The sequence below is a fragment of the Schistocerca nitens genome, chromosome 1 (assembly GCF_023898315.1).
Source record: "Schistocerca nitens isolate TAMUIC-IGC-003100 chromosome 1, iqSchNite1.1, whole genome shotgun sequence".
NCBI lineage: Eukaryota > Metazoa > Arthropoda > Insecta > Orthoptera > Acrididae > Schistocerca > Schistocerca nitens.
In genome coordinates, this window is record NC_064614.1 from 622,579,601 (window position 1) to 622,595,602 (window position 16,002).

The 16,002-nt window shown below is 38.9% G+C and overlaps 1 protein-coding gene across 1 annotated transcript in view; it reads left to right on the plus strand.

Moving 5' to 3' along the window:
- LOC126257510 (myosin-I heavy chain) overlaps positions 1–16,002 on the plus strand; it is an 829,484-nt gene that overhangs the window by 732,329 nt on the left and 81,153 nt on the right. Inside the window, exon 25 of the mRNA XM_049955569.1 lies at positions 3,370–3,534. Coding sequence (XP_049811526.1) covers positions 3,370–3,534 — 165 coding nt within the window. The remainder of the gene's footprint in view (positions 1–3,369; positions 3,535–16,002) is intronic.

A 16,002-nucleotide genomic window follows, 5' to 3' on the forward strand; every position in this document is an offset into this window, starting at 1 on the left:
AAGTTGTTGAGAGCCTTGTGCTGAAAGAGGTCTATCTACTGAACATTAGATGGGCCATCTACTACTGCTCTACAACAGGGACCTCGTGAAGAGCTGACAAGAAGTGGGTGTCATTCTTATATTTATGTAAACTTTATGACACCTATTTTGTTCTTTTCTTTACCCTTACCAGCATACGTAGCAGTAACCATTATTTGCAGAGCACACTATATACAGGTTGCTTCGCGATGTGTACAAAAAATCAAGTAATGCTGAAAGGAACATAAAAATTGTGCACTATTTTTCATGCAAACCCATATTGACAAAGCTGTTGCTATTTTCCCATCTTTCATGGACAATAAATTACAAAAACATAAAACTAACTAATCCATACAAAAAATAATCACTTTAAAAAGATTTTATGGAAATGCTTTATTGAAATGGAGCACAGTGGTCACAAAATGTGCAAGAAGTTTCAATAGTGACAAAGTGAAAGAGGATTATTACCATACTTCCTCCGGGTTTGGCCTGCAGAGTTACTCTGCAAGAGTCGTTGAGTGAATATGACATAATTTTCCATTGTCAATATGAACCACAATGTCTCCTGCACAGATGCTTGTTCTGACATCTGTATGCAGCTGCAGCTTCTGAAGGTTGTTCTTGTAAATGAAAAGCTTTGGCTTTACTTATTGACTCTACTTCTCTAAGCAGATTACCTGCACTTCTTGCAGATGACATTTCTGTATGCACTGTGAGGTCACCCTGTGTATATTGATTCCAGATTTGGATTTATTTGGTGGATTATGTTGGACATGTGATAGTGTGCCCTAAATTTCGTAAGGTTTTCATCAGTGCAGATAATTTTGGATTGAACGTGTAGTCCTTGAAACTTATCAAGCTGTTGTCCCCAGTTTATCACTGTTGTGTTCATGAAGATTCAGTAGTGAACCACAAGTAACTGGAGATGTGAATCATCTCAATGGCATTATTTCAGTGAAAATGGTGTCTCGGTTATTTTTCTTTTCAAGCAGTTATTTTGAATGGAAAATTTTCATGACTGCATTGAGCGCAGTATACTTTCAGCTCACCAAAAGTTAACAACAAAAAATACTATTACATTGCTTGAATCGGTGGAATCCTCAGTTAATATTTGACTGCATAAGAATACATTTTCTTTGTAGTTCAGTCAAATGCTATCACTATGAGAAGTTTCCTAGCAACATGGAGTTATTTAGGAATCCGTGACAGGCATCATAGAACAAAAAAATATACTTCAGATAAGATGCTGAAGTGTGACTGTTAAGATTGTTAGCTACAGATACAGTTGCATAGTCAAGAAATAATCTTGAACATCACTTTGCATAGTCAGCCACACATTATGGTGCAACATCAGCATGTTTTGTAACATATCATTTCCTGACTGTGCCTCTTACCTCCCCTCCACTCCTGAAAATGATAGGCCACTCTCTCCCAAATCCCCATAAATGGGTTGTGGTCAGAGCCAGCTAGGCTGATTTTAAGGGTGAGAAATTTTCCTATGACACCCAGTGTTTTTTTTTAAATCTCATTGCAGAGAAACATGTGAAAGCCCTGTCATGAAGCAACACCTTACAGAAGTGCTGTAAGTGAGAGAAGAAAATGACTGTGAAATGCATCTATTCTGCACCTGACTGTAACTGACTGGAAAACGTAAAAATCAAATAATCTTTTGAAATTCTTAGAGCTCCTGAACTTGAGAAAACTCAGATGCACTTCTCATGGAGAGTAGAAGTATTGTACTTCCTGGGGTGGAAATTGTTTTTTCATAGTGTATTACAGAAGTCAGGAGATATGAATTCTTCGTGGTCACCTGAGCTATTTCTTCCAGAAAGGAAACTTGATAGATTTTGAAAATGTGTTCCCATGCGGGGGGCATAGATCTCAGATTGAACCATTTTGGTATTCTAGCCAAGATTTATTATTAACGAGTATGCAGACACTAAATATGCAGAGACCTCAAATTACATTGTGGGCACAAGTAACTAGCTAGACAGCAGTGTTTTCTGAATGAGATAGAGTTGCCAAGGTTTTCATTGAAGCCAATAAATTATGTTTGTTTGGAATTTTTACTAGGCTGTTTTTGAGTGACTTTTTTCCTATTTACTTTGAACTGTATCTCTGTTTTGTTGCTGTGGAGGTTATAGACAGTAGTTTCTAGAAACCAGATGGAAGCAGTGTATTGACTTTTAGAGCTATACACATTCCTGTCCAGTGGTTGGATCTTGGGATCTTTCTTAAAGTGACTTGACTGCTACAGGGAGAATTAACTATTGGCTGTGGAGCAGTGCAGAGAATTAGTCTGGGTCCACCAGTAAACATCTTTGACTACATCTGCAGAGCAGTATGTCACGTGATTTGTATTGTGTACTGCTGATCACCTAGAGTGCACGGATTCTGGCTGTGGCCATGAGCGTTATTTTGTGCAACACCATGGAAACTCTAAAGACAAGTGAAAGAAACATTTCAGTTTGTTATGTTTTCATATTTTGTTGTGAGCCACATTTCAGTTACATAACATCTAAGATTTTACTATGTTCAACAATTTCTGAACACTTACTAAAATTATTTTCACTGCTTTCATTGCCATTTAAATCAGTAAATATACTTTCCTTTAAAAATGGTAAAATTTTTTTCAGTTTCCTATTTGGGTCAGACATTAGGTTCTTTTGAGGCCACACAACAGACTAAAACTGGATGCTTGGTTTGTGGAATCCATTCTTTAAACTTGCATCATGAGCCATTTATCAGTGCAACTCCAGTACAACAACAAAGGCTATCAGTAAAGTAGTGTGCTAACCCTGGATGTAAATAAATGTGATGTATTACACTTAAGCAGGAGGAGAGATCCATTAATATTTTATTACAATATTGGAAATTAATCACTAGAAACAGCAACAACTGTAGAACTGTGATTAACTGTCTGGAGTGACCTACAGGAGAAAGACCACATAAATCTAGTTGTAGGAAAATGTGATTCATCCTTGACAGAAGTAGTGATTTGTAATAAAAGTGATTTTAATCAAAAATCGTGGTTTATCATTCCATCAATGTCAATAGGGAATCAGCATGTGCCTTATTTGTACAAGGATGGTGAAGGAAAGCAACTGTGTCTTTTTCAAAGAAATAAACACTCAGTTCACCTTAAGCAACTGAAGGAAACTACAGAACATGTAAATCTGGAAGACTGGATAAGCACTTAAACCAACTGATTTTTAAATGCAAATCAAATATGAGGTTCCCTCACTCAATTATTTCTATTTAAATATAACTAAGGAGAAGGAGTGACATTATGAGACAGTCCAAGTATGTTTTGAAAATTGGAAATTCACTGTGACTTTATTTTTCTTTCAGTGTGATGACTTTCCAGTCAGTGAAAAAGTAGCTCTGCAGCTGGCAGGACTTCAGGCACAGGTTGCTCTGGGAGAACCTAAAGAACAAAACAAATTGGATTACTATTCTGATGTAGATAGTTATTTACCAGCTCGCATTAGCAGAATACGAACAGATGACCAGTGGGTAAGTAGTTCATCTATATTCTCCAAAAAGCTTGCTGTCTGATCAAGTATTTTTAAGAAACATAACTCTAGTGATTGGATGTTCAGTAAATCAAAAGAACATTCAGATAGAGTTATTCATATGCTGGTGCCAGCAACTTGTTTGCCCCATTATATGATAATGCAAACATAAACAAAGGCTAAGTATTATTTTGCTCATTATATTTCAGAGGTCTTAACAAAATAATATGTCGTCAGTTTTACCGAGTCATCCAAAGTCGCTAAAATAACTTCAGCAGTTTCCTGAAAGAATTATGGCAGATTTGGTTGAAATTTGTAGTTGGGAGACAGTACACCATTCTTTCCTTTTTTACAAGGAGTGATATATCTATGTTTGTTTATCCTAAATTTCAAATGTATATAATGTGTGTCCTGCAGATGCTAACATGATCAAGTTTATTTTCATACATGGTGCAGTTCATAAGTTTGTTGAGTGATTTTTTTGCACCCTGCCCACTTTGTAAGTTTAAACTTGTGTAAATGTTTGCTGGTAATAATATAATATAGTGTGTGTTTGTGTGCGTGTATGAGACAGTGAGAGAGAAATAACTCAGGAGATGGGGATTAGGAGGATTAATAGTAAGTAACAACTGAAGTTTACTACAGAGCCACTTTTCAAATGACATTTGAACTCTTTCAGTAGCTGTTCCTATATCTGTGTACATACTCCACAAGCCACCATAATGTGTATGAGGCCAAGAGTACATCGTACCACTATTAGTCATTTCCTTTCCTGTTCTGCTCACAAATGGAGTAAGGGAAAAAGAGTGTCTATATATCTCAGTAGGAGCCCTAATTACTCTTATTTCTCTTTGTGGTCCTTACACAAAATGTACAGTGGCAGCAGTATAATCATTCTGCATTCAGTCGCAAATGCCGGTTCTCCAAGTTTTCTCGGTATTGTGTCTCAAAGAGAACATTACCTTCCCTCCAGGGATTCCCATTTGAGTTCATGAAGTATCTCCATAGTATTCACATGTTGATGGAACCTACCAGTAAAAAATCCAGCAGTGCACCTCGAAATTGCTTCAGTGTCTTCCCTTCATCCAACCTCACTGGATTCCAACCACTTCAGCAGTACAAAAGAACAGGTCAAAGCAGTGTTCTATATGTGGTCTCCTTTATAGGTGAGTTACACTTTCCTAAAATACTACAAATAAACTGAAACCTTACCTAGTAACAACATTACATGCTCACTCCATCTCATATTTTTTGCAATGTTACACATAGATGTTTAATTGATGTGACTGTGTCAAGCAACACATCACTTATACTTCATTCAAACATTATTACGTAACTGTTTCTCCTACTCCTCTACATTAACTTAAATTTTTCTGCATTTAGAGGAAGCTGTCATCTTACATTTTTCTGCGTTTAGAGGAAGCTGCCATACATCACACCAAAGAGAAGTTCTGTCTAAGTCATCCTGAAGATTTTTTTTGGACACTAAAGCATCATCAACAACCAGTTGCATATTTCTGATCACCATATTCATCAAATCATTTATGTGTATAGAGAACAAGAGTTAAACTTGGTTCTATTACTTATAAAAGTCTTTAAGCCATTCACATATCTGGGAACTTATTCCATGTGCTTGGAGCTTTGTTAACAGTCTGCAGTAGGGTACTGTGTCAAATGCTTTCCAGAAATCTGGGAATGTGGAATCTGACTGTTACCCCTCATTCACACTCCACAGAATATTGTGTGAGCAAAGGGCAGTCTGAACATACAGCCAGTGCTTTCTAAATCCATTCTGATTTATGGACAAAATCTGTCATATGTCAAAGAAATGTATTATTTTTGAATTTAGAATATGCTCAAGAATTCTTCAGCAAATCGATGTTAACGATATGGGTATATAACCTTTCGCCTCTGTTCTTTTACCCTTCTTGTATATAAGAATCACCTGTGCTTTTTTCCAGTCATTTGGGACTTTGTTATAAAGGAGAGATTCAGATAAATAAGAGCTAAGTAAGGGGCCAGTGCTGAAGAATACTCTCTGTAAAACTGAATTGGGGGCACCATATCCCATCTGGATGTGGTGACTTATTTGTTTTCAATGCTAAGTTGCTTCTGAACACCAGGGATGACTATTTCTATATCCTCCATGCAGGAGTCTGTATGATGCTCAAGCAAATATAATACAATATAATTAAACAAAGGCATGTATGTATGATCCTCCTGCATGAAAAAATTTTTAAATGTGAAATTTAAAACTTCAGCTTTTGTTTTGCTGTCTTCTGTTGCCACACCAGACTGGTCAGTGAGTGAGTAGATGGACGACTTTGACTCACATAGTGATTTTATGTGATCTCAGAACTTTCTTGGGTTCTCGGCAAGATCTTTTATTAACGTACGAGAGAGGAAGTTGTATGGTTCACATGTCACTTGTCACGAATTTCTATTAACTTTTGCATGTTAGCATTCATGCATTCTCTTTTGAACTATGAGTGCAAAAATCTCTGTTTCCTCAGCATTTTCCAAATTTAGTTACCAAACGATGCGTCTTTTCTGTCCTTAATCCACTCACTCATCACATGCCTTTCCAGAGCACAATTCACATTTGGTTCAAACGTTGTCCATAATATCTCTATGTAATCATAGTGGAACTAAATGATGTTCACTCATTGTCTAAGAAAGATGCTGACATCTACTTATCTACTCTCTATAAAAATAGCATTCTTGATGGATTTATTAACTTTAGTAACCAATAAAGTCAGCATTGTTTGTAATTACAGAGTATAAAATACTTCCATTGCATGAAGGTTGTCAAACTAGCTGCTCGAGACAGTCTTTGTAAAATTCGTATGGAACTACTTCACAAGAATGTCTGTCCATACCACCTAAATGGAGTCCATAGATGTCTCAAACTATACTCGGTTGGTTAAAGTTGCCTCCAACTAATATTGCATGATTGGGTTACTTCTGCAGTACTGAGTGTAGACTTTCTTTGAATGGTTCTACACTATTACTGGGAATTCAGGTGACTGGCAGAACATCCAATGATTAACTGTAGTTCATTTTGGTCAGTCACTCAAGTCCAGATAACTTTGCAGTCAGACTCAATTTTGACCTCGATAGACTCAATATTTTTGTCATTGCCAATGAACACTCCCCCTCTTGTGGCATCTAACCAGTCTTTTTTATATCCTTTCCAAGCCTCATTAAATATTTTGAAGTTTTCTACTTCACTTTTAATCCAGCTCTTGGTTCCAAGTTTATTTTGAACATGACAGTTTTCCTGGAGTTCAGAAAATTAAGGGACTTTGTTACGTATGCTTCAACAATTTACTGTTAAAATTTTGACATTCAAAGTGTCTTTAATATGCACGTGATCTGATTTTGTTTTATGTGTATCGACTGGTGAGCATTCATTTGAGGACTTCAAGCTGTCACCTGGCCAAGAGAGGGTGGGAACCATTGTGAACTCCACAAGTACAGTGGAACCTTGCATGGCAAGCATAATTTATTTCAGAATTGTACTTGTAGTGCGAAACATTCGTTAAGTGAAATAGTTTATCCCATAGAAATTAATGTAAAGTATGATAATGTGTTCCATGCAGAAAAGATACTAAAAGTTTTATCTTATTCAAACCATTTGTTCAAAGAAAATTATACATACAGTATTATCTATATTATTATTCATGAGACATAAGTAATTTTTTTTCCTAGGACGCTATCTATAGTTACTTGTTTCTGCCAGCACTTCAACACTTAGCGAAAGTGCAACATTATCGTCAAATAAATTTGTAGCGTGCATAGCCACCGTTTTATTGGGATGATGATTTTTAATGTGCAATGCAACTGATTACCATGCTTTTAGCATTTATCTTATTGTGTCAGAAGATTGCTGTTTTGCTGTTACCACCACCTCCTCCTCCTCCTCCTCCTCCTCCTCCTCCTCTGAAAGACTACTTTCCACAACTTCCTGCTGTGAAACTCACTGCAACTCCATAAGCTCTTTGGTGGTTATTTCTTTGTTGTGATCTTCCACAAGCTCACTGATATCTTTGTGGTCTACTTCTAGTCCTATGCTGTTGGCCAAAGACACAATCTCGCTGACTACAGGCTCCACAGGTACTGACTCAAAGGCCTCAGAGTCACATTCAACAATGCACGCTGGCCAAAGCTTCTTCCAAGCAGAAGTGAAAGTTCTCTTGGTAACCCCTTCCCATGCCTTTTCGATCATCTTCATGCAGTCAACGATGTTGAAGTGATATTTCCAAAACTCTCTGAGAATGAGATTGGCAGCATCAGTCAACTGAAAGCAATGCTCGAAGAGTGCTTTAGTGTAGAGCTTCTTAAAGTTAGAAATAATCTGCTGGTCCTCGTGAGTCAGAAATTGGATCTTGATAAATTGAAATTCGTCGTGGAGGTTGTTCTGTAGGCCTGCAGAATGGGCAGGAGTGCTGTCCATAACAAGCAAGACATGGAGTGGCAGATTCATCTCAAGCAAATAGTTTTTTCACCGAAGGATTAATGACTTCATTGATCCACTCACAAACAAGGTTGGGTGTCACCCAAGCCTTGTTGCTGGACCTCCACATCACATTTAACCTGCTCTTGTGGACTTACAATTCTTGAAAGCTCGTGGAGTTTCTGAATGGTAAACAAGCAGTGGTTTCATTTCCAAATTGTCACTTGCATTGGCAAAGAATAGCAGTGTGAGATGATCTTTCATTGGTATGTGAATGGGCAGTTCATTCTCCTCTGCTGTTATAAAGGTATGCTTCGGCATCTTTTTCCTGAATAGATCTGTCTCGTCACAATTAAAAACCTGTAGTGGCAGATAACCCTCACAAACTACGAGCATCTTGAAGTCGCTGATTAAGTTCTTTGCTGCCTCGTTGTTGGAGCTTGCTGCTTTGCCATACCTCACAAAGCTTTGGATGCTGATTCTTATCTTAAACTTCTCAAACCACCCACAGCTTCCTGTAAACATTTCTTCAGCCACTGGTGATCATGGCGTCTTCTTAACGATGTCATTGAAAATCATTCTCGCCTTCTCACAAATGATGTTCTTGTTAATAGTGTTGCCTTGCAATTGCTTTTCATTTATCTATAGAAGGAGCAACCTATCAACATCACCCAGAATACAAAACCGTTGTTTATTTAATTGGATGGATAAAAAAATGTACTCACCAAGCGGTGGTAGAACACAAACATAAGAGACTGTTTTGATTGGCTAGCTTTCAGAGCCAGTGGCTCCTTCTTCAGGCAGAAGGGTTGAAGGGGAAGGAAGAAGGGTGACAGAAAATGACTGGAGAGGTCTAGGGAAAGGGGTAGATTTCAGGAAAGTCACCCAGAACCGCGGGTCAGGGAGACACCGTACGGGATGAGAAGAAAAGACTGATTGTTTGGGACTGCATTGGACGAGATTTGAAAACCTGTGAGTTTACAGGTTGAAGACAGGCTATTATGCAAGACAGAGGTTACTACTAAAACATCATGCACAAGTTAATAAGAGTGAAAAGCTATATGCATTGTACATAACAGAGGTGGGAGGGGGACAGTGAAAAATAGATGCGAAAGACAATGAAAGATGTAGGAAACTGAAATGGAGTGAAGCAAAGAGTAGTTAAAGTGAAGAAAAGCTGAGACAGAATAAATTAACATAAACTAAAGCCAGGTGGGTGGCGAGAACCAGGGACATGTTGTAGTGCTAGTTCCCACCTGCAGAGTTTTGAGAAACTGGGGAAGAATCCAGATGGCTCGTGTGGTAAAACAGGCACTGAGGTCATAAATGTCATGCTGTAGAACATGCTGTGCAACAGGATATTGTGAGATGCCAGTGTACACCCACTGCCTATGCCATTCATCCAGTTGATAATTTGGTGGTAGTCATGCTGATGTAGAAGGCTGAACAGTGTTTCCATAATAGCTGATATATGATGTGTCATTCCGCAGGTGACTTTCCCTGTGATAGTATATGTTTCGTCAGTTATAGGGCTAATATAGGTGGTGGTAGGAGGGTGTATGGGGCAAGTCATGCAGCGGGGACAGTCATAGGGGTAGGAGCCATAGGTTAGGGAGATGGGTGCAGAAGGAGCATAGGGTCTGACAAGAATATTGGGAGGGCGACGGAAAGCGATTCTAGGTGTGGTGGGCAAAATTTCAGACAGAATGGATCTCATTTCAGGGAATGATTTTAGGAAGTCGTGGTCTTGTCAAAATAGCTGATTGACACATTCCAAACCAGGATAATACTGAGTGACCAGTGATGTGCTCTACCTTATGTACTTATCCATTTGTTAATTTATTTATCTGTATCATGAAGGTTAATCAATATTTTGTCCCTACATCTTTTCTAGTACTGATTTCCATGCTCGTAGGTGGGTCTGTTTTCATTTTCATTTGCATATAAGAATTCCATTGTTATATATGAATTTGCATATCACAATTTATGGTTCATTACACTGCATGGCCTTCTCCCGATCATCTTTCGCTGATTTATTCGCAAATTTGCAGCTATTTTCTTTTCCACTATCCACTTATCTTGTTTATACATAATTCTTTCATTTTTTTTTTTTTTTTAGAGGTACAGGAAGGGAAATACCACTGTTCGGGTAGTTTATGAGAAGGTGGGATAGCTTTTTGAGGTGAAGTCTGACATGTTGTTGCCGTTTGAAGTTGGCTTAGCAGATGATACCATTCAGGGAATCATGAGGGGCAGACAACTGCAGGATTTTGTAGAAGGAGATAAGTCTGGTAGAGTGGAAATCTGCTGATGAGGCATATAGGTCACAGATTAGATGGGTAAGAGCAAGAGATTGCTGTATTTGAAACTGTAAAAGAGCCTGGTGTAGGGTAGGATTGCATCCAGAAACAGGGATTTTCAATGTTAAGCCCTTTGGAGTAACCCCAAGGGACAAGCAGGTTTCAAGAAACAGAATGTGGGACCTTAGTTTTGATAGTGCAAAGGCACATTTTCGAAAAGCACAGATGTAATATGAGATGGGATGCATCATGGTAACAGAGGGCAGTTTGGAGAGTTAGAAATCGTGAGAGTGGCAAAAAACTAATTAAGCAGAGGATGGAAAAGATAAAAAGGAAAAGTGTCAGAACAATTAGAAAAATTCATATGAAAATTGTTAATAAGAGGTAATGAGTGGGCAATCTATATTGACACTAAAAATGATAAAAGAAAAAAATCAATTGGGAAAGTCATGAAAACAGATGAAATTTTAGAAACTGGGTAAACAGAAACTGAAAGTCATAGGAGAAAATGCAAACTACTTAGCCTGGCAATTAAAGTGTCATAAGAGATGGCAATAAAAGTCAATCAGAGCAGTTTACCAAAAAACAAACGCACAAATACATGAAAGGATTACGTATAAACATGATAAGTGGATGGTGGAAAAGAAACTAGCTGTCAAATTTGTGAATAAATCAGCAAAAGATGATCGAGAGAAGCAAAGCAGTCTAATGAACTGTAAATTGTGGTATGCAAATTCGTAAATAGCAATGGAATTGTTGTATGCAAATAAAAATGGAAATGGACCGATCTACGAGCATGGAAATCAATACTAGAAAAGGTGTACGGGATGGAATCCAAAATTTTTGGGACTGGTGCTGCCATCTGGAAAGTAGGAGTAGTAGATCTTTGCACTGCTAGGTGGCGAGAGCTGCATATCTGATGAGTCAGTGTGCGGAGTGGAAGTCAGCTGGGAGGATGTTTTCCATGTCCACAGTGATTTCCTTGATACTCTGTGTTTGGTGTGTGGCGATTTTACGATGGATCCACTAACAAAACAGCATGTGTGTATCAAATTCTGTGCGAATCTTGGGAAAAGTGGTAAGGAGACCCTTGCAATGATCCAACAAGTGTTTGGGGGACAGAGGATGAGCCGTATGTGTGTGTTTGAGTGGCATGCTCGGTTCAGGGCCGGCTATACAGATGTTGAAGATGATGCTCACACTGGAAGGCCCATTAGCCGCACAACGCCAGACATTGTTGCCACACTCCAACAGTTGGTTTGTGCAGATTGAAGTCGAACCATTCAAGACCTTGTGGATGAAGTGGGTATCGGTTATGGGACAGGTCAACAAATGTTGACTGATGAATTGTGCATGCATCGTGTCGCTGCAACATTTGTGCCAAGGCTCTTGACTGCCAATTAGAGGCACAGCATGTTGAAATGTGCACAGACCTTCGTCAGACCACATCTGATGATCCAACCTTCTTGTCACGGGTTATCACTGCCGACGAGAGCTGGATTTACGGTTATGACCCAGAGACAAAGCAACAATCGATCCAGTGGAAGAGCCCGGGCTCTCCAAGACCCAAAAAAGCGAGACAGGTGAAGAGCAAAGTGAAGAGCATGATCATCATTTTCTTTGATACCAAGGGAATTGTGCACAAAGAATTCATCCCACCCAACCAAACAGTGAATTCCACGTACTACTGTGACGTTTTGCGACGGCTCCGTGAAAATGTGCGGCAATGACGGCCTGATCATTGGCGTCAAGGGAACTGGCTGCTGCATCACAACAACACGCCCTGTCAGATGTCCTTGCTCACCAGGAACTTTTTGGCAAAAAACAACATGGTGGTTATATCCCACCCACCATACTCACCAGATTTGGCACCTTGTGACTTCACGCTATTCCCAAACCAGAAACTCAAGTTGAAAAGCCGTCGGTTCGACACTCTAGAGAGGATTCAGGAATCAATCGCTGGTGGTGGTAAATACTCTCAAAGAACAGGACTTCCAGAAAATGTTTGACCATTGGCAGAAGTGCTTGGACCAGTGTGTACGTACGGATTGGAACTACTTCGAGGGTGGTCGTGACCATTAGTCCAAAGGTAAGGTTTTCAACAGATGGCACCACCAGTCTTGAAAATTTTGGATAGCACCTCATAGGGGCAAAGTGTTGATTAATCTTGTTGATACAGATAAATAAACAATAAATAAATAAATAAACAAATGGATTAGCACATAAAGTAGAGCACACCATTGGTGACTCAGTTTTATCCTGGTCTGGAATGTGTCAGTTGGCTAGTTTGACAAGGCCATGACTAACAAAAATCATGCTCTGAAATGAGATCCATTCTGTCTGAAATTTTGCCCACCACACCTAGAATAGCTTTCCCTCGCCCTCCCAATTTTCTTGTCAGACCCTATGCTCCTTCTGCACCCATCTCCCTAACCTATGGCTCGTACCCCTGTGACCACCCTGCTGCATAACTTGCCCCATGCACCCACCTACCACCACCTATAATAGCCCTATAACTGACGAAACATATATTATCAAAGGGAAAGCCGCCAAGCCACCAACGGAACGACACACATCATATACCAGCTATTATGGAAACACTGTTCAGCCTTCTACATCAGCATGACTACCACCAAATTATCGATTGGATGAATGGGCATAGGCAGAGGGTGCATACTGGCAACTTGCAATATCCAGTTACAGAGCGTGCTCTACAACATGACATTCATGACCTTGGCACATGTTTTACCACACGTGCCATCTCAATTTTTTACCCAGACACCAGTTTCTCAGAACTCCGCAGGTGGGAACTAGCACTACAAGATGTCCTTGGTTCTCGCCACCCACCTGGCCTTAATTTACACAATCTTCCGTCTCAGATTTTCTTCACTGTAACTACTCTTTGCTTCACTCCGTTTTGGTTTTCTACATCTTTTATTGTCTTTCCCATCTATTTTTCACCCCCTCCCCCCCCCCCCCTCTCCCACCTCTGTTACGTACAATGCACTTAACTTTTCACTCTTATTAACTTGTGCATATGGTGTTTTAGTAGGAATCTCTGTTTTGCGTATTAGCCTGTCTTCCACCTGTAAGCTCTCTGGTTTTAAAATGTCATCTGATGCAGTCCCAAACAATCAGTCTTTCCTTCTCATCCCATACAGTAAGTCTCGCTGACCCACAGTTCAGGGTGACTTTCTCAAAAACTACCCCTTTTCCTAGACCTCTCCAGTCCTTTTCCTTCACTCTTCTTCCTTCCCTTTCAACCCTTCTGCCTGAAGAAGGAGTCACTGGTTTCCAAAAGCTTGCCAATCACAGCAGTCTTTTATGTGTGTGTTCTGCCACCTCTTGGTTAGAAGATTTTTTTACCTATCCAGTTAAATAATTTTATCAATAATTGATTGAAACCATTGTTTACATACTCTTGTCACTCCCTTTGAAGCATCTATGTCCTTAATCTTGTCCTTGTTCTTGAGGATAGTGCAAACAGTGGATGTAGACTGATCGTATGTGCGTGCTAATCCAGCGATGCTCGCACCAAGCTATCATTTTTCAATGATGTTACACTTCATTTCTAAGGTCATATTCTTCCTCTTCTTGTAGCTTTATGTTCAAGGACATGTCTGCAAAGGTTATTAATATTTGCACACAATAAAACACTGTGTGAAGACAAGTCTAGAATAATGTTTGATCATAAACTGGACTTAGATTGTAGCAGAAAGAGTGCTAAACCCAGATTGCAGTACGTACTAAAGACTTATTCATATGCCGCTGCAGACAATGAAAAGTGTTCATGTTGTTGAACATTTCACCCACCGTTTGTGAGTGACTTGTGATGTCACACTGAATCATCATCACTCGTTATATGAAACATCGCTTGTTAAATGAGTCATTTTTATTACACTTTGTTTTGCTCATTATGCAAATTGTGTATTATGGGAGGTGCTCGTTAAGCAAGGTTCCACTGTACTCTGCTTCCCAAGTAGCTGCTTCCTCTGCCTGGTAAGTCAGCAGTGAATTCGAGGTTCGCTTTTAAGGAACAAAATCCATGAATGTTGGAAAACAATTAAGAAGACAAACACTCTGGTTATCCACCAAACCCCTACAGAAATATTACTGTTGTCACTGAATTGATTGAAGAAGTTTGGAGAGTAACATCTCAAAGGGTAGAAGAAATGTTAAGCATTACTAAAAATTTATTGTACAGATCTTGCATGAAGATTTGAACAAATGGAATCTGGAGCAATTGGACAATTTAGCTGAGACTTATCAAGACTTCTTGTCCGTGAGTGACTATGCCAGGAACTGGTTAGGCAAGATTATTGCTGGACTTCTTGCCAAGAACTTTCTATGGCCGGAACTGCTTAGGAGAGATTATTGTTGACAATGGGACTTGGTGTTTTTCCAGTGATCCTGAGATAAAAATTTCAGAATTCTGAATTTATCAGCAAAACATCTCAAAGACTGAAAAAAATGCACTTTATATTTACTTGGGGAAGTGTCATCTGTGATGTGGAAAGGGTCTGCCATTGGTTGTGGGTGGAGTACACGGGGTGTAGGTTATTTGTATATTGTGGTAGGTGTCAGTATGAATGATGTCTGACATCTCAGTCGTGAGGATATTATTGGTTCCTTTGGACAGGTGGCTGAAGTTGTGAAGACAGCTCACCTTGCATTCAGAGTGGCAGCACAGAATGTGATTTGCTGTTTTGTTACGAGAACAAGTTGTGGCCCTTGGACATGGAGCCATGGGAGGTCAGATTTCTGGACTTCCTCTATCAGATGGAGGATTTTAGGGCCCCTCTCAATAGGTCAACCAAATACTACAGCAGAGTTGGCCAGGTAATCGAGTGTTATTATGTGTAAATAAGCTATTCTTCCTTGTGGCTCAGAAAAAGAGAATGGTAATGTAGTAGTAATGTTTGTATGATATTAATGAAGTACATTCATGATTAAGTTCCATAAGTTGTCTCACTTATTAACAGTAATAATACTTACTTAGCACAATGCTGGCTTAAACCAGTAGTGAATAGCAGAAAAATCTTAAATTCTGACTGGGATATAATTTGCAAGCATAGACTGGATGCTGTTGATGGCAACATATGTAATATTGTGACGAAATGGGTCATATACACATAGGTTAATTACAGATACCAAATATGAAATATTTGAGTGAAGATAAACATCAAATATAGTTCAAATATGGTAATTATATATGTTTATTAACCACTTGTCTCAGGAGCCATAGTGGTAGAATGCTTCAGGGAAATTTTAAGACTGTTGCGAGTAAATTTTCTGATAATGCTGTGGCAATAGAGAAGGTTTCAACTTAGTTTCTGTAACTTTTAAGACACAAACAATCAAAATAGCTGACAGTGATGAGGATTTGTGTGTTATTGTATGAGGGGTCTCCATAAAATAAGGTTCCCAATTATTATTATTTTTTTTTTTTTTTTTTTTTTTTTTTTTTTTTTTTTTTTTTTTTTTGAACCATGGTAGTTACGTCCCATCCCTCACAACCTTTCTTGACGTATACAACATGTTGTGTAACACTTCTAAACTTATGTTTATTTCATGAATGCATACATTTTTGGAAAGTTCAGACTTTAACGTATTTTTCTACATAGTCGCCACTGAGCTCAAAACATTTTTGCATGTGGTGCATGAGCTTTTGAATGCCCAAGTAAAAAAAATCTTCTGCCAAGCCTCGCAGATA